The sequence below is a fragment of the Osmia lignaria genome, chromosome 2 (assembly GCF_051020975.1).
Source record: "Osmia lignaria lignaria isolate PbOS001 chromosome 2, iyOsmLign1, whole genome shotgun sequence".
Classification (NCBI taxonomy): domain Eukaryota; kingdom Metazoa; phylum Arthropoda; class Insecta; order Hymenoptera; family Megachilidae; genus Osmia; species Osmia lignaria.
In genome coordinates, this window is record NC_135033.1 from 3255538 (window position 1) to 3277463 (window position 21926).

Below are 21926 nucleotides of genomic sequence, written 5' to 3' on the forward strand. Positions count from 1 at the left end.
CAATTATTGTTAACAGTTACAATAAATTTGTAATATTCCAAAGAAATGATAAAAATGCAGTGAAATTACTAACGTCACATTATAAATCAAGGTTAATAAAAACAGAATAAGAAGAATGCTAAGCAACGAATTGTATTACATACCAGTTTACTGTTGATTCCAGTAAAATTCAAAATATTATAATTAAATTTGCCGTTTGGAGACATTTTTATGTGCATATCGTCCTTCATTTATAAAGTAATTTTCGTTTCTCTTCGGTATAATTGTTCTTCAGCGATGAAGAAATACCTGTCTCCCAATATTTATATTGCATAAAACTCTTAGCAGGTACCTTATTACATAATACTGACAAATTATAGTACCTAGTGAGCATATGTATTAATTTTAGATTTTTATTTTAAATTTCAATAGACTTCTTATGTACTTTCTTAAACATCATTTTCAGTGTATTTGCGAAAGTGTTGCTCTACAAATTTTTCATAATTCAAAGATTGTAAAATACGCAGGTTATTTAACTATATTTTTCAAATATCATTCACAAAGTTATTATATAAAAATTCTGTTTATCCTAATCTTTAAGTCTATCTTTATTTTAACAAAACCGGTTTCCCTTTTTTCGATACTTCAGAATAAGAACATCGACTGCTACTATAACATTATGACAAAATGTTTAATTTCTGAAATTTGTTTATTTTTCATAGCTGTACACTTACTTTGCGTTTATCATACATCTATATTTCATTTTCATCAAAAATGTTTTATGTATATTTTTTACTTTATTACCTAATATTGTTTTACAGATTGTTTTATAAATAAAAAGAATTTTATTCGAATCTGTATCTATTGTTGTTTTCTTATATACCATTTAACTTTTTGCAATTCATGCTTTCTTTGCAAATAAACGAACACTAATATTTCATCGAAACATTATTCTTTCTTCGCATAAAAACTTTACACTATACACATACATTAATATTTTAATTTTGTTTTTATCGGTTGTACGCAGTTATTAGAGCTTCGTAGTCACCAGCAATTTAAGTTCCATACTGGATCAACATGGTACACGCGTCAAAACCACGACTAATCAATCGTGTTCTCGATGCTGTGGTGCATCTCTGCGAACGAAAAGGATCCACTGCTCGAGACGTCCTTGATTTCCTTCGGCAAACATCGAAGTCTACGCCAAGAAATTTGACGATGCAGGTGACAGAGATAAAATACTTATTGCGATTAATTAATTATATTATTGTTTTATTAATTCATAATTAATATCTTTATTGGTACATATTAGGTCATTACAAATCAAATCATCAACTTATTGACGAAACTATTAATACCTATAATTTTATTAACCCGTGTGTAATAAGCGAGCATCCGAATACCTCTTTTAACATCGACAGAAAAAATGTATTATATTTCTTCTGGAACATTTCAAAATGGCTCTCGATTTTCATTCTTTGAACATATTCACATTCATGTCTGTTTTAGTTGGTTTACATTCTGGTCATCTGATACAAAAAAAGGGCCTGATTTACACGATTTCTTTAAAATGCAAAATGTAACCCCAAAATATATTCAAATTTGTCCTTCCCTGAATTTGTCTTCGGATCACTCTTCTGTCATCACAACAGTTAATTCGATGATTATCGAAAACGCACCCCCTACCTTCATCTACAACAAACTCACAAACTAGGCCCATTTTCGGGAAACATTAAATACCTCAACAATAGCTTCAGTACCCTTAAGAACAAACCTCGATATAAATGCTGCAGTGGATTATCTTACACGCAATATAATAAATTCGGTTCGGACTTCTACCCCAATCTTAGATACCCAACTCGTTACGACTACCCAGAGTTTATAAAGAAAAGAATTGCTGAGAAACGAAAGCTTCGAAGAATCTGGCATAACAACAAACTGCTAGATGACAAACGGAGACTAACTAGAGCCACTAGAAACTTATCAAAAATCCTTCGGAACTTTAAAAATGATTGTTTTCGAAAATTTCTAGTAAACTTATCTCCTACAGCAGACACTAATTACTCTCTTTGGAAAGCAGCCAAACAGCTTTCACGTCCTCAGCAAGAAGTACCTCTCCTTCGTCTCCCACAAGGTGGCTGAGCAAGGAGTCTCACAGATAAAGCAAACTTGTTCGCTTATCACCTAGCTGAAGTATTTAAACCATCTCCTTCTAAATCTATCACTGATGAATTGGAAATATTGGAATACTTCCAATCACCGTTTCAAATGTCTCTCCAAATTGAACCTTTATGATCATCAGAAGTTAGAAATTAAGGAATTAAGGAATTACCGAAGAAAGGAATAGCCTTAATAACTTCCATATTCAACGCCATACTTCGCTTAGGACATTATCCGATTTCATGGAAATTATTAATTAGTAGTCTTATTCATGTTACGTATCCATCTCGGAAATTTCCTTATATGGTGATACAAACCCTTCTCAAAAAATTTCCTTATCTGGAATCGGATGTGTGCACCCGACACCAACCGTTTTCTAGAAAATTCGAGACCAACACAAAGCAAAGGCGCGGTCCTACGGGTCTCGTAGAGTCAGTCCCCACCACTCTTTTTACTCTAATTTTTTAGTATAAAAAGGGTGGCGACAAGGGCACCTCGGGTCTAGTTGAAGTCTAGAATCAGTTCGTTACACGTCAGTACGTTCTTTTACGGATAATCTCTGCAACGAGGAAACTCTGCGAGATCGGGTATTCAAGTCCCTTTCAAGCACTCACAGTTATTTTAATCGTTGTAATTCGCCCCCGTTTGCTCGGGTTCGTGAAAACCGAGAAGGATTAGATTCTTGCTTCACGGAATCGAAACTAATTTGTATTTATTCAAATCATTTAAAACTTGCAACCTAGAGTTTAATTCATTGAACACCGCGACAATTACACACAACAATTGTAAGGTCCCGGAATAGAGAATAAACTCATATTATTTTAACTTACATACTATTGTTCAATTATATTTACTATCCAGAAACCCACTAAGGTGTACCTTTACCGCTCGAGGTACATCAATCAAGTTACGAGACCTAATACTAACGTTTCCTGCGGCTCCCTACGTTAGCCATACGTAGGTTCGTCCGCATATCACATTCCTGAGGCTCCCTACGTTAGCCATACGTAGGTTCGTCCTCCACTCTTCACCTTTCCTGTGGCTCCCTACGTTAGCCATACGTAGGTTCGTCCACTATAGCCAACCTCCTGGAGCTCCCTACGTTAGCCATACGTAGGTTCGTCTCCACGTCTACTTCCTTAGGCTCCCAGTGTTAATAACAACACTGGTCAAGCCATTAACAAATACCATATACCGAAATTAAGCCCCGGCTACGCAGCCGCCCCCTCCGGCTCGTAACATTCACAAATCCTGGAAACCGTTACACGAAGTAACTTCGTATCGACCGATCAGCCTATTGCCAAGCATCTTTTACGACTCGTCGTCAGAGATCAAAAGCAGCCGCGAGGATTGAGAAATAGTATCTATTCTACTCGTATTGTTAATTTTCATTTTCCAGCTTACAGATAATGTGAGAGGCTTTACAGTACAGGAATATCACTCCGATATACGGTTTGCATTCATTTTGCAGGTATTACAAATGAGGTGATGACGAGGGTGAGTGAATAAATGCCACTATATTTCGTTAATAAGTATTTATTACGCGACGTTATCCAAGTTTGTACTCGACCAGCACCAGCTAATGCGCCCGACAGAATACCTTCCATTTTAAGGGGGTGCCAGGCATGCCCGTCAACAAGAAAGTTTCCCTCCACGGTCGGAGGAGAAAGTTTGGGTTTTCTCCTATAAACGAAAATACCTTCTAAGGGTACGCGAGCCGTGTGACCCAAAACGTTCACCTTGACTTCGCTGACGAAAACCAGCCAACCTGTCCATTACCCCCATAGAAACATTAATGACAGTTTGTTGTGAAACATTTTCATCGAACTTTAAATTTCAAGTAGATTTGGCATAAATAGTATTCTGCAATACTTTTACGTTATTAAATCCCGTCAGACTATTTCTCTTGAAGTTTCTTTCCTATAGGTCAGCGTTGGGAATGAATTGCTCTTTTCGGCCAGTTTTCAGAGGCTATGCTTCTTTTCTCCCGCCGCTTGCTGTGCCCCACGTGAAGGCCATAGACCTCGAGGCACCTTAGGTACGTGCCGTATGAATCGTACCCTATGGGTGATGTGGAAACCTACTGATACGGGTGTAGCCCCAATGTAGCTCTGGAAAGTTCGTATGGCACGCGCCTAAGGTGTCTCGAGGACTAGGGCCCTCTCGCGGGGCACGGCGAGCGGTGAAATGAAAGGGGTGTAGCCTCTGAAAACTAACTAAAAAAAAAGAGCACTTAATTCCCAATGCTGCTATAGGTTATCCGATGTGTCTGTCTACGGGCATAAGGCGCCTGGTGGGTTAACCCACTCAGGTTAGCTTTTTCGTCCCAATATCAACATTCTTTACGCCGATAACTAGTCAAGTGTTGGGTCTTCCGTACCCGAAAACGACGTACCCCACTTGGAGGGTGGTGGCTGCTGGGGAGCGGATTTATTTTTTTAGCGCAAATACCACCGCCGGTATAAGCAAAAGCTTGGGAACGGCAAAGCGGGTGATGAACTCCACAAGGCTCACTTATCGACAATAACCTGTCTGTCTGTCTTTCCGTCGTTCTGTGGGGCAAAAACGATAAGAGATAAACGGATACGCATTTCGCTATAATGTTCCCCATGGCCTGAAACCGTGCGTTTAAGGGTTTTGGACTTCCGCTTCTGACCGGAAGTGACTGACCATGTCTGGTACTGACCGGTACTGATCATGTCAGATCTTAAAATCAATGTGATATTTAGAATCAGTAAAAAAAACGTTACAAAAGGACCCGTGACTCGATTTCCAGTCTAGACCGGAAGTTGGGTAAAATGACGAAAAACCAAAAAATTTTAGAAAAAAAACTTCGTCCTAGAATAGAAAGAATACCAGTTATGAAACTAGCATTGAAAAACCTTTCTGAAAATCTATTTTTGGACTTCCGGACTCGCCATTTTTTACCTGAAGTGAGAATATCAACCACGTCAAATCTCAGAGAAACTTCTCACTATTGCCGAACAATAGATAAGAACTGGTTTCAAAATTTAAAAACTATGAATACAGTTGAAACGGTTTCGAAAGTAACTGGCAATAACTGTTATACAGGAGTTATGCCACACCAGGTGGCAAAATAATTTTAAGTGTGATTCTAGAGGTCCAAATACCCCTCCCCCCATCCACGTCACGTAGTAGTTTCATTACATTGCATTCAGAACGGATCTTTTATATTAATGTCAAAAAGTGATCGATGTGAAATGGCTTTATGTTAATTACATCTTTTATATTCAACCTCACTAAATTAAAATTCAAAATAGAATATAAAATAGAACAATACATATACGTATCCATAGATATTCTCCTTTTCCGTTTTTTAAGAAACAATATTCTAGGTTCATCGAGCTCTGAAGCATGCAGTAAATGCTGGACTTCTACGGCACAGAAGTGGTCGTTACAAGGCACTGTTCACGTTAAATCCTGCTCCACTTAAACAGCTCGTGAATGAAAATAATGACGAAAGATTAGTGAAAGGAACGAGCAGATTCAACACGCAACCATCTCCTAAGAAAATCAGCTCCGATGACAAAGAGAAAAACAGGTTTGTTAGTTGGTTGATTATCTGTACTGTTCAGATATAGAGCTGAAACACTTGTGATACAGGTCCAAAAGAAACCAGATGTAATGATCGAGAGTATCAAAATTATCTCAATACAGGTTTGAAATGGAAATCGCGTCTTTTACTGTCCCATTAGAAATCCAACAATCTTGCGTTGCAATTTCGATAGGATTATATGTATACTCATAATCTACATTGTATACTCGATCATATATTTGGTTTGAAGCGCGGGTGCTCATGTGAAAAACGGTACCTAAGTACTACTGACCGATGAGGTGTTGACGGGGCTAAGGAATGCGGGTACGATTGGTCGTCGTCGATAAGTCACGCCTCACGCACACGCGTTCTAGATCGTCGCGCGCTATTGGCCGATGCGAGCATACACTAATCGCGTCGCCTGACAATGAAGAAAAATGAGACTTCGCGACAAAGCGAGATGGTACGAAGTCAGCGTTGCGGCAAACTTTGAACGCGAGGATCAAACGTGGGGACAGGGCGGAGGGTGCAAAGTGCTCCCTATGCCCCTGTGCCGTCCCGCTCGTCAATTTCTCATCGGTCAATAGTACTGTCCACCGATGACAAGACGTCCCGTGGGACGGTATAACCACCCCTTAAAAAATCTCCCACCTGCTGTCAAACACCCTGTATTTCACACCGATCCATAATTATTATATAATGACGAAATTAAGTCGGGATCTGTTTACGTCAATACTTTTTTCACTCATCATACAATTAGGAGAATATGTAAAAATGCATAACAAAATTTTGCAAAATACAGATACTAACATTCATTTATGAACAAGGGAAAAAGAAAATTTCGTTCCAACGTGACCAATATACAGAGCTTAAATTAATATTAATACATACAATTTATAGTCGTGAACAACGATAATGAATTTGCAAGACCAGATATTAAGAAAATTAAGCAAATTTTATAACATTTAATTCAATAAATAGTGTTCATTTAATCGTACAGAGAGAAACGTGATAAGCAACATTACAAGAGGAAACGGAAACGCAGCCAGAGCAGGCAGAGAAGACGAACAAGACGAAGTGAATCCAGAAGACGCCATAATCCACTGAAACATTCGAAAGGAATGCGGGAACTCAAGTATGAAGAAAAAGAAGAAGAGGAGCGGTTACCGCGATATAACAGTTCCGATAGGAGAATCAAACCGAATATCAGAAACGCCTGTAGATTTTTGTCTAACCATGAAAGAAGCAACGCGAGACGAAAGGGTCGAACGAACTACTCAGTTCCACCGAATAGAAACTACTGCGATGACAAAAAGGTTAAAGGTAAGAATCCGTAAGCGCACAATACCAGGCCTGTCCAAGTAGGGGAAATTACTCCTGGAACACATGTTTTGGGTCCCCTTCCAACGCTGCTCCTTCAAGTAAGATGGGACGGTTCCGACTACCGTCTCTCCATCTCCGTCTACTTGAAGGAGCAGCGTTGGAAGGGGACCCAAAACATGTGTTCCAGGAGTGGATTCCCCTACTTGGACAGGCCTGACCTATACGATGTATCTGAAAAAAGAAGTAGTCTGCAAAGTATTTCTTTAGTTTGAAACTATTATTGAAATATTATTACACACTTACTTATTAATAGATTCAATCATAATGAATAATATTTCTTATGAAATTAGAATATGAGTGATTTCTCTTCTGAATGTATATTCTCCACTTTGATATTTTAAATTCATACCGCAATTCGGAACTTCTATATATTCGAACCATATGTCGGGTGACCGCTTGCGAGAGCACTGTCACCGATCTCTCGTCGCCACCTAGCGGTCCCCGGTCCTAACTAATGGCGTCCAGGGAGACGAAACCCTCTCCCCTCCAGTAAACGCCTACATAATTTAACACGTTCTATACCTAACTAGTAAAGGATATAGCAGGATAAGATGGTCAAAAATGCCCTTGAGCCGATTTTAGTCGGCAATGCACCATTTAACACATTGCTGACCGGCAATTTTACGTCGTAATTGAACGCGACGAAAAATAATTTTACAATATCCCGCGCGGTGATATACAACACCAGTTTCTACGCGATCGAAGAAACATCATTGTAACGCCAATTTTCAAACCTCCATCCTTCCAAAAAGCTCATTTTGACGGGGAAACTTCAGGGAATATGACTATATTTTTTTCAAAATTCAAACCACTCAACCTCATCATCGAAAAGGACGCAAGAAAAGAGTTTGTTTACATTTTTCGACATTATGAAGTTAAATATCGAGGTTAAAAACATTATTTGATAATAGCCCAATCCTTTGAACAAAAAAAAAATTGTAGCTCAATCCGACAAATAGCATTAGATTATATCGTTAGTGAGAAAAGTAAAAAAAATTATTCGATTTACTAAATGGCGATTGTCAACTAAACTTCTCACAATACTAGTCAGGCCTACTACTACTACTTTATAATACTACTGTATTGTATATACTACTTTCAATTATTAAAATCGGAGATGGCTCCCGTTTTATGAATATTTACTCGATTTTATTACAACTAATACAGAAATATAAAACATTTTTATAAATTCCATAATTTCAAATTTCTTCTAACTTATAAAGAAAATGAACTCTTTTCATTATACAAGACTTCGCTATACAATTTTAATAGAATTTATTCTTACTTCTTAGAAAAATAAAGGAGCAATTAAATGAAATTAATTTTTCAGTAAAAAGGAAAACACCAGCCCGTCAAGAATGTAAATATAAGAATGATAGAAAATCTAGTAAAAGATCAGTTTCTCCAAATTGCAGCCAACAGAAACAACAGTCGCATTATCTGCAACCGAAATATTCATACAACGAAGACGACGACAACGGAAGCAGTAAAAGTGATTCTGACGACTGTAAAATCATTGATCGAGATGACTTAGATCAGGAACCTGGGAACAGCGAAAGTGGGAGCACTTTGTAAAACTGTCACTGTCCTTTCACGTAACCAAATGATTTTTTATAGTCGGAAAATTGGTCACTAAATTTGAATAAACTTTCGTCTACTTTATACCGATATCATACAATCCTTAATTATTACTTGTCATTTTTATATAAAAAAAATGTTTAAATGAGTATTTTAGAAGATAAACTTAAATAATGACCTCTCGGAATTGGAAATGCAAGTCTGATTGGTTGTAGCCGGAAGAGTCCAACAAATTTCAATCTTTTTTTCAACGTTCTGATTATTACTACATGTTTCTTAAAATGTTTAGTGTGCTGATTACGAATCTATAAATCGTTCTGTTCTTATACGTACAGTTTTTGAGAAATTTGATTTTGAATAAAAAACATATTTTTCATATTTAAACAAATTTTCTGGCATAACTATAAAAGATACTGAAATTTTGTTTACACTAAAAGTTTCTGTAGACTTTTCTGAATACAACGATACCCATCTTTAATACATTATAAATGTTTAAGTGTGTTTAAACAATTATTATTGAACACCGAGGGACCCCGATTTGATCCGAGGGGACCAACTTTTTAGGATATTTCTCAATTTATCTAAAAAAGTAGGTATGCAGCGTAAAATCGAATTATACCATACGATAAAGCAGACTTTTATTGTGAATTTAAGTTGGTTATTGAAGACAACGTTATCCCAAGGCTAGGATATTATAAGTCGTTAAATTCGTTTTGATATCAGCTACAATGTAATGTAGCATTTCAATGTAATGAACTCAAAAATATATTATTATAGGAGAGGGGAGAAAAAGGCGTTTTTTCATCTCGGGATGTCTGTCAGACTCGTCAGTGGGGCTGATAACAGACGATCCCTGCCCCAGACACCTATCATACTGCAATTCGGAACTTCTGCAATTTGAACTGCATGCCGGGCGATTGCTTGCGAGAACACTGTCACCGATCATCTCGCTGCCACCTAGCGGTTCCCAGCCCGAACTAAAGGCGCCCGGGAAGACGAAACCCTTCTCTCCCCCTTCACTTAAACGCCTACATTATGTTATTTAAAAAAGACCAAGGTGACCTTGACTTTATATTTAAAAAAGGACATATTTTGGCAATTTTGAGTACTGCAATTCATAGCTGTCTGATACAGATTCAATTATATTTGAAACATGTTTCTCTTAAATTATTGGAAATACTTCAAAAATCGTGCACACGGTTACAGTAAACATCCTCTATACGAGGAATATCCAAAAGAAGCTGAAATTACGGTTTTAGAAATCGTGTATTGTCAATAAAAGACTTTCATAATTTAATCACCTTCAATGTATTTCCCATTAGACGTACTACATTTATCCCAATGTTTTCGTTTCAGTTTTTAAAGTAGTTCTGGATCTCTTCAACTTTAATATCCTTTAACGCCTCCGTAATTTTCAGTTTAATCTCTTTCACATCTGTAAAACATTTTCCTTTCAGTTCTCCTTTCATTCGAAAATCGCGTGCATGACTTTTATTATACATCATTGAAACTGCTTGGAAGACCTCGAGGCAAGCTATACACAACAAAATTGGTTTCAGAGACTTGTGTTAATACACACAGCGATGGAAATTGCACACGCACGAACGTAATGAAAATCTATTCACTTTCACAATTTTTCCCATTTTGCAACTTGACCAGTTAACTGCGAAAGTTTTAGAAATCCCTCACGGCTTGCGTAATTAAAATCAAGCAATGACCAGTATACACGTCGAACGCAACGCAAATACTCTTATTATTTTTACGAAAAGAGTAAAACGGGGAAGGATTATATTTATATTCCATAAAAAATTAACAATTCATTGTTGAAAAGGTTATTGTTATTAAAAACTTAGAAATTGTCAAAAAATAATAAAATTGATAAAAGGAAAATATAAAGAAAAAAATCATTTTAAGAAGTTAAAATATACAGTAAAGTATACAAAACAATGCGGAGAATACCAGATGCATTTGGGAAAATAATCATTTCAGTTTGTAAAAAGTAATACATTGTACAAGGAATGTGCGATATACCAAAGAGAATAATGAAACTTTTTTTTATAAAATACATAGCAGTTTTATGGGTAATATAAAGGAAACATACAAAATAACATTTTTATCACTTCTTCTTGAAATTTGGATTTTTTATAATAAATAGTAATTTTTTATTTTACACGACGAGTGTACGTGTCGACCGCGCCGAAATAAAGTTTTGGATTGACGTGTATACACGTCGAACGCAGTTAACTGGTTAATTATTGTATCATTCACAATCTACCAGATCTGATTTTATCAGATCCGCTTGCGAGAACACTACATCATCTCGCCGCCACCTAGCAGTTCTCGGCCCGAACTAAAGGCGTCCGGGGAGATGAAACCCTCCTCTCCCCCTCCACTAAACGCCTACACATGTTTCTAAGTTATTGAAGTTGGTGATGAGATCGTACTTCTAAATAAGTACATAATTACCGTTCAATTTATCTAGAAAATCATTTTCGTATGATATAATAAAAGAACAAACTAATCTATAATTCGTGCTACAGTACACCACTGTCAAACAAATTAGGTATGATACCGATGAATTACAATGAGGAAGTTCATAGAAAACCGTTACACACATGGAATAGGGTGAAATATCACTGATGGAATGAATGGAACAGGGAATCTATCACAGTGCAACATAGGCATTTTTATTCGTAAGAAAGAACCTTATCTCCATGAGCACCAGCTCTGCGATCCCTGAAAAGCAACTTTTACAAGGATTTTTTTAACTCGAATCTGACGGAAGCCTTGAAGCAAAACATTTTTCAATGTAGTCGTATGGCTAAAGCTTTCTGATGTTTATCGATTTAGCCAATGGCGTTTTCTCTGTAGCCAAACTTTCCATGGACATCAACTCGTGCAGTTTTCGTCGCTTTCTTTTCTTGTGAATACTGTGTTAGGAGACAATTTTTATGCGGAATACTTCCAAGTAATTTTGTAGATATCATTCTTAAGCTTTCAATTTGATCCTGAGAATATTCAGTAGTTTTTTTCTCATTTTTTTTGTGTGGTGGTTCAAGTCGCATCGACTACCACGATCTTCAGCGACTGCATCTCATTTAAGTAGTACCCATATTTCTTTATAGTCTGTTTAATATTTCTTTTTCTTATGTTAGTAGAAGTTGATTACATCATGTTGCAATAAGGTTGACGTAAAACACTATAAGAATCACCTAGTGGGAATCGGAACACAAAAAAAAAGTTAAAATTTGTTGCACAGTGTTATTAGAGTCATGGTATGAAAAGTGAGTTTTTCAATGTTTGTGTAGAAATAGAGCCACAATTTAAAGGTTTTTACATTGTGTAACTTTTAATCAATAATCCTCCACTATTAATATACAAAAAGATACTTATAAAAATAAACAAATACATTTAAAAGATTATATTTACAGATGTATGTTAGTATTTCGTAACGCCACCTTTTGCTGCAATTACTGCCTCAATTCTTTTCGGCGTACTTTCGATGCAATTTAAGCAACTCATTTTGATTGCTTTACTGCTGGCTCATACTTTTATCAGATGTTTAATCAATTGACATTCATTATTAATAATAAATGTTCCCAGAAATTTTCGATGGGGTTGAGGTCCAGAGGATTTCCAGGCCAATCAAGAACTTTCACTTTTTTCAACTGTGTATCATAACTTCACAATCATAAAAAAGTAACAAAAACTCTGTTTAATTCGGTTTTCATTTAAGAATTAATCATTTTTATGTAAAATCATCAATTTATGTGAGTGGCTCTAATAAATTTGATCACCCACTGTATATAATAGGTGCGCCGAAATTTCTTCATTTGTTGTAAAGTGCGCCTCGAGTAAAAAAAGTTTGGGAACCACTGATCTAACCACTGGGCCTGTTATGTATGTACCTTATGAGCCGTTTACAGACCAAAGCAGTCAACTCCACTTCTGAGTTCTTAAAATTTAAGTGTCAAAACACTTGATTGATATCTACCTTTCTATATTTTATTAATTTCTTTATTTTCTGCTTTGTGAACTTAATTGATTTAACAGATGAGCAGCTCATATATTTATATAAATTTTTGTTATTTCTCTACTTGTTGTCCCTTTAATTCGCCCCTGTAATGATTTTCACATCTTATGGTTTCATCAGTAATTTACCTTTGAGGCAAAATAAAGTACGATATGGAATTATTGACGTTATATTCCTTCTCCTTATTAACGTTGTTAAGGTATTGTAGTACGTATTTCGATTTTTTCAAAATATTTCACTGGAAAGAACTGCTATATTTGTTGAAAAGTATAGTATGTTTTTCTGTTTCTATTATATGTATATAAGTGGTGTTCAGTTAAAATTTAGCTATTTTAACGTAACTTCACTTCTCTATTTTTTTTTTTTTTATAACCGATTGATTGGCTATTCTTCCAGTTTCACCCATTGGTGAAAAACTGCATGTCAATTTTTTTACAGAAACGAATACAAGTTCAGACAAGTTGAAGATAAATAAAACAATAAGCATTTTTCTTTAAAGAATATCAGATAGCTAAGAAAAGAAAACATTATACATATTTAGCATTTGGCAATTATGAAAGGATAGAAAGAAAGACAAATAGTCATAAAATTCGTTCAATTTAAAAAAAAAAAAGAACGGTATCGTACTTTCGGATGACAGAAAGCAAGAAAGCTTTTCCATTTGATTTCCAACGTACATATTCTCTCGCTTCTAGTCGTGTAACAGCTATCGTGAACGTACAAAAGCTATTCTGGCATTGCGATAACGTCGAGTCACTATCGAAGAGCGAGAAGAAAGTCGAGTTACCATTATTTACCACGACATTCCCTCCACGGTAGGCCTTGTCAAAGATTTTGTTTCCCCTAAACCTGTTACGGTCGGAACAGAGTTGGATGCGTATACCCAACATAGTCGGTCTTCGGAACTGCGTAACCTTCATTCCCACCACTCTTTTTACTGTAATTTTCGGGTATAAAAATGGTGGCGGCAAAGGCACCTCAAGTCTAGTTAATGTTTAGAAAAATTCAGTACACGGCAGTACGGTTCTCTTACGGAAAATCTCTCCAATGAGAAAACTCTAAAAGATCGGGTATTCAAATGCTCTTCGAGTTACACGTAATCATACAGTACGTTATTTGTTAGGCATTTTTAACCGTTGTAGTAAGTCCTCCGTTTGTTCGTGTATGTTAAAATCGAGAAGGATTAGATTCTTGCTCCACGAAATCGAAATTCAACACTTTACCTCAATTCACTTTGTTCCCTTGATAAGGTTGTAAATCTAGACTCGTTCATTCAATACCGCGACAATTACACGTAACAGTTGTAAAATCCTGGTACAAGAGAATAAATCTAAATCATTTATAATTTATATATTGTTGTTCAACTGTAATAACCTGTGCAGAGAACCCACTAAGGTGTACCTTTACCGCTCGAAATGCACCGATAATTCAAGTTACGAGACCAATTACTAATGTGGGGGTTATAGGCGAAGTATGGCGCCTCAGGCGCCCTTGGACCTTTTTCCCGTGATGGCCGCAAGATGTCGCGCGTATAATCTATCCTTTCTCGCAAGCGCTCTATCAAGGGCCTTGTCAATATATACAGGGTGTTCGACAACAGGTGGGCAAAATATTAAGGGGTGATTCTAGGGATCAAAATAAGACGAAAATCAAGAATAACGAAGGGTCATATTGAACAAAACAGATTGATAAAACAATATTAATGTGTGTGACAATAGAACTTTTATTCTGACTGAATTTATCGATTTGTATTTCCATCGTGTGTTAATAACGTGGCCAAATTAACTAAAATATACCATAAACGCCTCTGACGGAGGATCATTGAACTATTCTTACGTCCGACGCGTGTAAATCGTAGATTACGTATTTTACCTTCCAGAAGCGATAAATTGTGAAAAATCGAATTTCTGTGATATTGTGCTAGTTCAAGGAAGGGTGTCTAGTGTGGTATCGGTGAAGAAAACCATTAAATCGTTCAATATTTGTTAAAAAGCAACCGAGTGCAGCATTCGGCAGCCATCTTGATTGCTTACATCGGCGACTGTCTCAAGCTTACAGTTTCGTAAAATACCATTTTTCTCAACATATGGTGTTTATTGGCATCCAATGGAACAGAAAACAATTTCGTTTATGCAACTATCAAGACGAAAAATGAAATCTATGAAATCGAGTGTCTCTCGTGCATGGCGTATATGTGCCTGCTTTCCGTTGTTTGTGTGAGTGCGCGCATACAGCTCAAGACACAAGGAGTTGGCCTCTTAATCAGAGTTTATGCATCACTTGCAACAGTTTTGCTTCGTGTTATTCTTTCTGATATATTTTCAATCAGGTAAATCCAACTTAAATTAAATCATTTTAGAAAAAATAAAATGAAATATGTCTACACAGAAAAGAGTTGATTAAAAGACTAAACAACTAAAAGACTAAAAAAGAAAATAAATAGTGGTGGTCACCTTTTGCAACAAGCTTTATCGATGCGACAGGTCGTTAAACAAAAAGGGTATTCACTATTCCAATGCAAGTAGAATTCGCGGAAAGTATCTCCCAGATTGTATCAAATCATTGAGTGGTTGATCACGCAAATTAAATAAACACGATCGTTATAGTTTAGTTAAATTGATAAGAACATGAGAAGCTGATGACGTTCTAACTACAATGAAAGCATGGTTCCTAAACAGAAAAAGCAAGTTTTTCTGTTAATATGTTTGTATTATATAGTTGCAAAGCACCGTAACAAAAGTTACAATGAATAAATATTTTTGTGATAAACAAATTTGTTTTTTAGAAAATCCATGAAAAGTCATGAAACCTTTCTTTAAGAGATAGCATTTTTCAGCTACAACTTTAAGAGGTGATTTTACTCCGTAAATTTGCGATTGAGCAGATACAAAAGATATGTTATAAAATTTACATAAGAAATATCTTATTTTCACCCGCTTAATATATCTACCAAATTTCATCAAAATCGGAGACGGACACTTGGGTATGTTTCCTTGTAAGTTTCTGAAGAGTCAAAAATTTTTAATGGATTTTCAACTATGCGGCATTTTAGTATTCCAATCAGTTTTGTTCCGGAACAAGCAACACGCTCGGGACCAACCAGTTGCTCATTATGGATCAGGTATTCAACTTGACTTTATTCTAGAAACGAAACAAAAAGGAACACGAAGAACGAGCCAGACGTTCGAGGTAGCAGCAAATCATAAAGTGATCAGTCGAATAGCGATGTGATTTTCCAAAAAACAGTAGAATGTAATAAACATTCCCAGTCATTTTAACACTAATAATAAGTGACTTCTGACTTCTTAAATCTTTCACTCTGCGGGTGATTTCAAACAAAGAAGAGGCGATATAGTGAGTATCTTATTTCGACTCAGGTAACATTTGAGTATTTCAGATCAAGTATCGCGTTGTTCAAGAACTAACTGTAAATACTTATTACTATGTTTTTCTTAATTTTCAAATTTTTCCGGTTAATTTCTTTTTACATGACTTTTTTTAAGGATCTCTGCAAAAATATATAAACTCGTTGCTTTATAAAAATTAGTTAATAAACTGCAGTTTTACGATGTGTTGTTTGGAAACGATCGGTGTTCGAATACTTTCTGTACCTATACTATGATTTAATTTCAAATCACTTTAACACAAAATAAAGTCAAACACTTAATTATACATCTGCATATGGATCATGTGCGAAATACTTACGTAATACATACACAATAAAAGAACACTTAAAAGTAACCGTCAATAATTATTCATACAGCATTGTCAAAATACAACACGATCATAAAGTAATCATAAAAAAATCAATCGCAGTCCACTATTTTCGCAATAATAATAATAATAACAACATATTTGTATCACTCACCTATTAAGCTCGATTTATTATAAAATCATTAGGCTACATGCTAGACAGTAGAAAGATTTCTTCATCACATAGTAACAAGAACGATGATATTTGTGATCGTAGAAAAGTGTTGTTAAATGTTCTTGTCAGCACAATATAAATTATTTTGCCGCAGAAACCACTGTTCACTGTTGTTAACATACACTTCGTCAAGACACGAAAAGCACGTGGCGGAGCCACGACGCGTACTGACTGCTACAGGACAGCTGACGAAGGGTCGCAGCTTCGCTCTAACCACCCCACTTTTTCCCTCTTGCTTCCACGTGTATTCTGTACCCCGCTAGTGGATGTTCTATCGCTCCCTACCACTTTTAACAGAGATATCAGGCACATATCGTAAGCAACAAAACTGAACATACACATAGAATTTTCAATACCTTATTAAATGTTTGAATATAAAATGTGAAAGTTTCATATTACATAGTTTACCTAACGCACTTTTATTAGTGTTGAAACTGATATCGTAACAGTCTACGAATTTTGATCTGGAATCGAGTATTTAATATCAAAGACATAATATAAGAATAAAAAATAATTAATATTGCTTTGATACTTACAATTAAATGAAAATATCACTTTCTGTTTCGTGCTATGAAAGTATCAATGTATTCCAGATTTAGGGTAAACTATACAATGATCGACATTTTAAGCTAAAGCTATATTTTACATTAAAGAAGTGACAGAATTTATTTATTTAAGATCGCATATGTCTTCGTGTTTATTAGCGACCACTGTTGCAATAGTTGATATTTACAGGTACATCATTTACGTACATTTCGGTGAAAGGTTTATACAATATTAGGTAACTAAAGTAAGTTATGCAATTTAGTGTCTTTTAGAAAATTTACTACATTTTTTAACTGTTCTTGATTATTGTGCAAGATATGTACTTCATTAAAGATATTGTGTTTCTCACTTTATATTTTTCGTCACAATCAGGGCATATCTTCGGCTCTTTCTTTGTTAGAAGGTGGATGTGGGTTATATTCGTGTGTCTGATTTTTACAATAGACACTTTCTTGTCTTTTTTAGACTTTGATAACCGTTTTCATATTCATTGTTTTCTTCATAATCTTGTTTTTCTTTATTTTCCGTCGTTGTTTCCTCTCTTTTCTTTTTTCGTTGTTCTTTTTCTATTTCTTTCTTATTGTGTTCATTTAATTTTTTCCTCTTGTTCATATGCTATTCTGCACTAGTCAAGACATACGTTGATCTATTAGAAAGTCGTATATTTCTTTACGAACCGGTGTTTTCCCCGGTCACACAATACTTTCTGTTTCTTCGTACTCGTGGAAACTTGTGTGGTACGACAACCGCGCGGATTGCTTCCTCGTTGGGGGCTTGTAAGACCCAAGTAAACCTTTCGGTTCCGCGATTTTGTACGACACGTGTCCGTCCAATTATAATATAAGACACTTGTGTCGATAGCGCGATCGTTTCGTCCCGACTGTTTGAATGTGGATAGACCGTTCCTCTTTTAGATTTTTAGATTTTTGCAGGTTTGAACCGAACGATGTTTGTAGTGTCGAGAGATTTCCAACATGGAATGATTCCGTTTTTCTGTTTCAAGGATCCGGTCGAACTCAAATTAAATATTTTTGAATTAAGAGAATAGAAGATAAGGATCAACGAAATGAAGACACAGTCAATTGAGCCAATAATGAGGAAAATTTATTGGCTCAGAAAGAAAGGCTCTCAAAATTAGAAAATTCATAATACAAGGGAGACGTAGTCGTGGAACTGTGTCAGGTCGAATATGGGCGTGTGTAGGAGAGGAGAGAAAAAGACGTTTCGTCTCGAGATCGTCTGTCAGACTCGTCAGGGGGGCTGACAACAGACGATCCCTGCCCCCAACACCTATCATACCACACTTTGGAACTTCTATATATTCGAACTGCATGCCGGGCGACCGCTTGCGAGAACACTGCCACCGATCCGATCTCTCGCTGCCACCTAGCGGTCCCCGGCCCGGACTAAAGGCGTCCGGGAAGACGAAACCCTCACTCCCCCACCACTAAACGCCTACACGCGCGCGCGTGTGTGTGTGTGTGTCGACACATGAGTAATGTTAATAGGAGGCACGGTCTCGACGCAGGCAAATCGGCTGCAGCACGATCGCGCGAATATTGTGAGGAGGCTCGACTCCTACGGATCGGCTCAAGAAGAGACACGATCACCTTTATGGTGAGTTGCCACCTGAGTCGTTGAAACGGGTCGGCTCAAGGAGACACACGATCGCCTTTATGGTGAGCAGCCACCTGAGTCGTTGAAACGGATCGGCTCAAGGAGAGACACGATCGCCTTTATGGTGAGCAGCCACCTGAGTCGTGAAAACGATTGCCAATGTAATGCGCGTTTCGACGTACAGTAAAACCTGGATAAATGCAACGAAAGAATGCTTGGATAAGTGCAACCTCGACGAGGAAACTGTGTAATACAGGGAGATTCTCTCGGCGCGCAACACAATAACCGCCCCGCACAATGGAACCCTGCTGTGTTTGCGGGCAATAAGCCCAGGAGGTCAAGTCGCCGGACCCAAGACTGCTCTGTGTGTCTTGGGTCCGGCGACTTGACCTCCTGGGCTTTTTGCCCGCAAACACAGCAGGGTTCCATTGTGCGGGGCGGCTATTGTGTTGCGCGCCGAGAAAATCTCCCTGTATGATCCGACCGTAATATCGGTGTGACTAATACTAATTGAACGATAAAACTTTTTTATTTTTAACTTTTTCTTAATGACACTTTTACTAACGCATTTGTGAGATTTTTCTGATTAAAATGATACCAAACACGATATAGTTTAAATTATATTTATAAACAGTAGTAATAGAATAAACAACATTGAATTAACACCACGACTGAATATAAATGATGTGTACGGACGCAGAATCGACATGTCGGCTAAATACAAAAGACGTGTACGGACTCAGATTCGACACCACTGGGTCCCAATCTCGGTTGCATTTATCCAGGTTTTACTGTACATAATACGCGTGATACTGTACATAATACACACTAGCGGTTCGGTCCCGGTCCGTTCTCGGTCCGGTAAAATATACTCCAATGTAAATCTTGTGAGAGCATACACACTTGCCAGCTCCGGTCCGGTCACGCTCCAGTCTCACGACGATCTCGCTTCGATCCCAGCCCGGTCCCAATCGCTCTCGAACAGTAGCCACTTGAGCCACTTGTTCGGTTCGCTCCCGGTCCGGTCCCGGTCCGGTAAAATATACTCCAATGTAAATCTTATGAGAGCATACACACTATGCGTCCGCTCCAGCTCCGGTTCGATCACGCTCCAGTCCCGGTCCGGTCTCAATTTCTCACGAAGAATATTTTCCTAGGACGGGACTGCGCTCCCTCGTTTGAAACGCTTCAGCTTGTACATTTCCACCTTGTAGTGGCATTTTCAGGATTAGCTATGAGTTTTCTACAATAAACTTTGAAGGTTTGTGATAAAATCCCAAATGCATACTCGACTAATCTTCTTCCTTTACATAATCGATAATTAAATATTTTTTTTTTAATATCTTCTATACTTTTTGATCCTAGATAAGGCCGCATTAAATATTTCTTTAATGGAAATTGTTTAATATCATTATTTTTTAACCGACTTTGAAAAAGGAGGAGGTTACTCAATTCGATCAGTATATATATATGTTTTTTTTCCATATGAACCTATATCTACAGCAGTAAATTTATAATTTGCATCTACTAATGCCAAAAGTACAATCGAAAAAGACTTTTTATAATTGACTATCAGATCGAGAGCGGCTCGAAAATGGCATAGCAGTATGGGTACGGTAAGATTTTACCGAACGGAGACCGGACCGGGACCGAACCGAATAGTGTGGATCTAGGCGTACGGTAAGATTTTACCGGACCGAGACCGGACCGGGACCGAACCGCCATAGTGTGGATCTAGTCGTGCAGTAAGATTTTACCAGACCGAGACCGGACCGGGACCGAACCGCTAGTGTGTATTCTTCCACGCCCCGAACCGTTCGAAAACACTACGAAATGCCGATGTTGTTCGCGTGAGAGGCTCGATGGAACCGAACGTTTTTGCGAGTCTTTTTTTCTTCTGGCGGCACTGAGCGCTGGCGACTCGGCACCGATACGAACCGTTTCGGCCGTACAATGTTCAAATGCAGAGTGAGGAGCGAACCGGCCGATGTTCGCCGTGGCACACCTCGTAATTGCCAGCCTCCTTTCGAGTGAGAGTGAGGTCAAGTTCTACGAAAACGAGGGGGTCCTCGAAGGCTCGACAAAGTCACGTAGTTCCTCCAAATCGACCCTTATCGGGGAACACCATTACGCATGCATTTTTGGTCGACCTTTCAGAATTCCGGGTTTATAACATGCCTTTCAGTTGTTAGAATGGCGCGACGCAAAATTTGAAACTATTGTACCAGGATTAAGAAGCATGAAAATAAAATCTATTGTCGCGAAAGTGAAATTGCCGGTTGTAAAAAATCAGAAAATTCGAGAAACGTTAAGCTCTGCAATAATGTGTTTTATCTTCGAAAACCTTCGAAAAAGCTTAGTCATTGTCTTCCGCGTCAGACGGAACACTTCCTTGTAAATTACTAATATTCTTCTTTAGTGTTGTATTTTATATATTACTATCATGGTTATCTTCTGAAATATTGCTTTGCTCATTTGTATCAAGTTCACTTTGCTTAAATATTGAATTGTTTTCAATTAAAACAATTTCCTCAGGATGTGAAATATTTTGCGTTAAAATAACCTCAAATTGATTATCAGGATATACGATAAGAAGAGTGTTATGAATAGAAATCCGTTCGTCGGCTACTAATTATTATCTAAACGTTTTGTCGCATTTGTTGTTTCTACTGATTATTATTGTTTTAAGAATCCGTAAACATTCATCAAAGTGTATCTAGTACAAAATAATTTTTAACAAAAAATACAACCGACTTCGAGATACGCTAAAAAGTGTAAAATAATTTCTATTTCATTTATACCAGTATTTCACAACTATTAATAAAATCTACTTAATTTTACTTTAATTTTGTAAAATGACCGACCATTGTGTAGATTGCCCATTTTTTTGAGCAATGTATACAGGGTGTTCGACAACAGGTGGGCAAAATTTTAAAGGGTGATTCTAGGGATCAAAATAAGACGAAAATCAAGAATAACGAAATAGCGTTTGCCGCTTTGTTTTCCAGTAATTAACGTTTAAAAATTCGAGGAAAAAGCACCTGAAACCTGCAATCCGTCCAGCACAGAAGACTGAACGTCAGGTCAGCAGGGGAAGGTACAGTCATAACCAAGAATCGTTGAATAGTAGAAATGTACCTCCTGCT

The 21926-nt window shown here is 37.1% G+C and overlaps 2 protein-coding genes across 5 annotated transcripts in view; one reads left to right on the plus strand and one right to left on the minus strand.

The window, feature by feature from the left end:
* The window catches only part of Grd (GABA-gated ion channel), a 140991-nt gene that overhangs the window by 69774 nt on the left and 49291 nt on the right, over positions 1 to 21926 (minus strand). The window contains exon 1 of one of the 3 annotated variants that reach the window (XM_034328004.2): positions 16558 to 16859. The exons of the other annotated variants lie outside the window; for them this stretch is intronic. The gene's annotated coding sequence lies outside the window, so the exon portion shown is untranslated. Of the gene's footprint in view, positions 1 to 16557; positions 16860 to 21926 lie in introns of those variants that run through there. 3 annotated transcript variants of the gene reach the window in all.
* On the plus strand, positions 1057 to 8951 carry LOC117606038 (uncharacterized). Of its 2 annotated transcripts, none has more exons than XM_034328020.2 (4): positions 1057 to 1203; positions 5496 to 5701; positions 6696 to 7018; positions 8494 to 8951. In XM_034328020.2, exons 1-4 carry the CDS (start codon positions 1057 to 1059, stop codon positions 8610 to 8612), a joined length of 795 nt encoding a protein of 264 aa, XP_034183911.1. In that variant the 3' UTR covers positions 8613 to 8951. The 2 variants fall into 2 exon arrangements, with proteins under 2 accessions (XP_034183911.1, XP_034183910.1); XM_034328019.2 differs by having other exon boundaries at positions 8409 to 8948.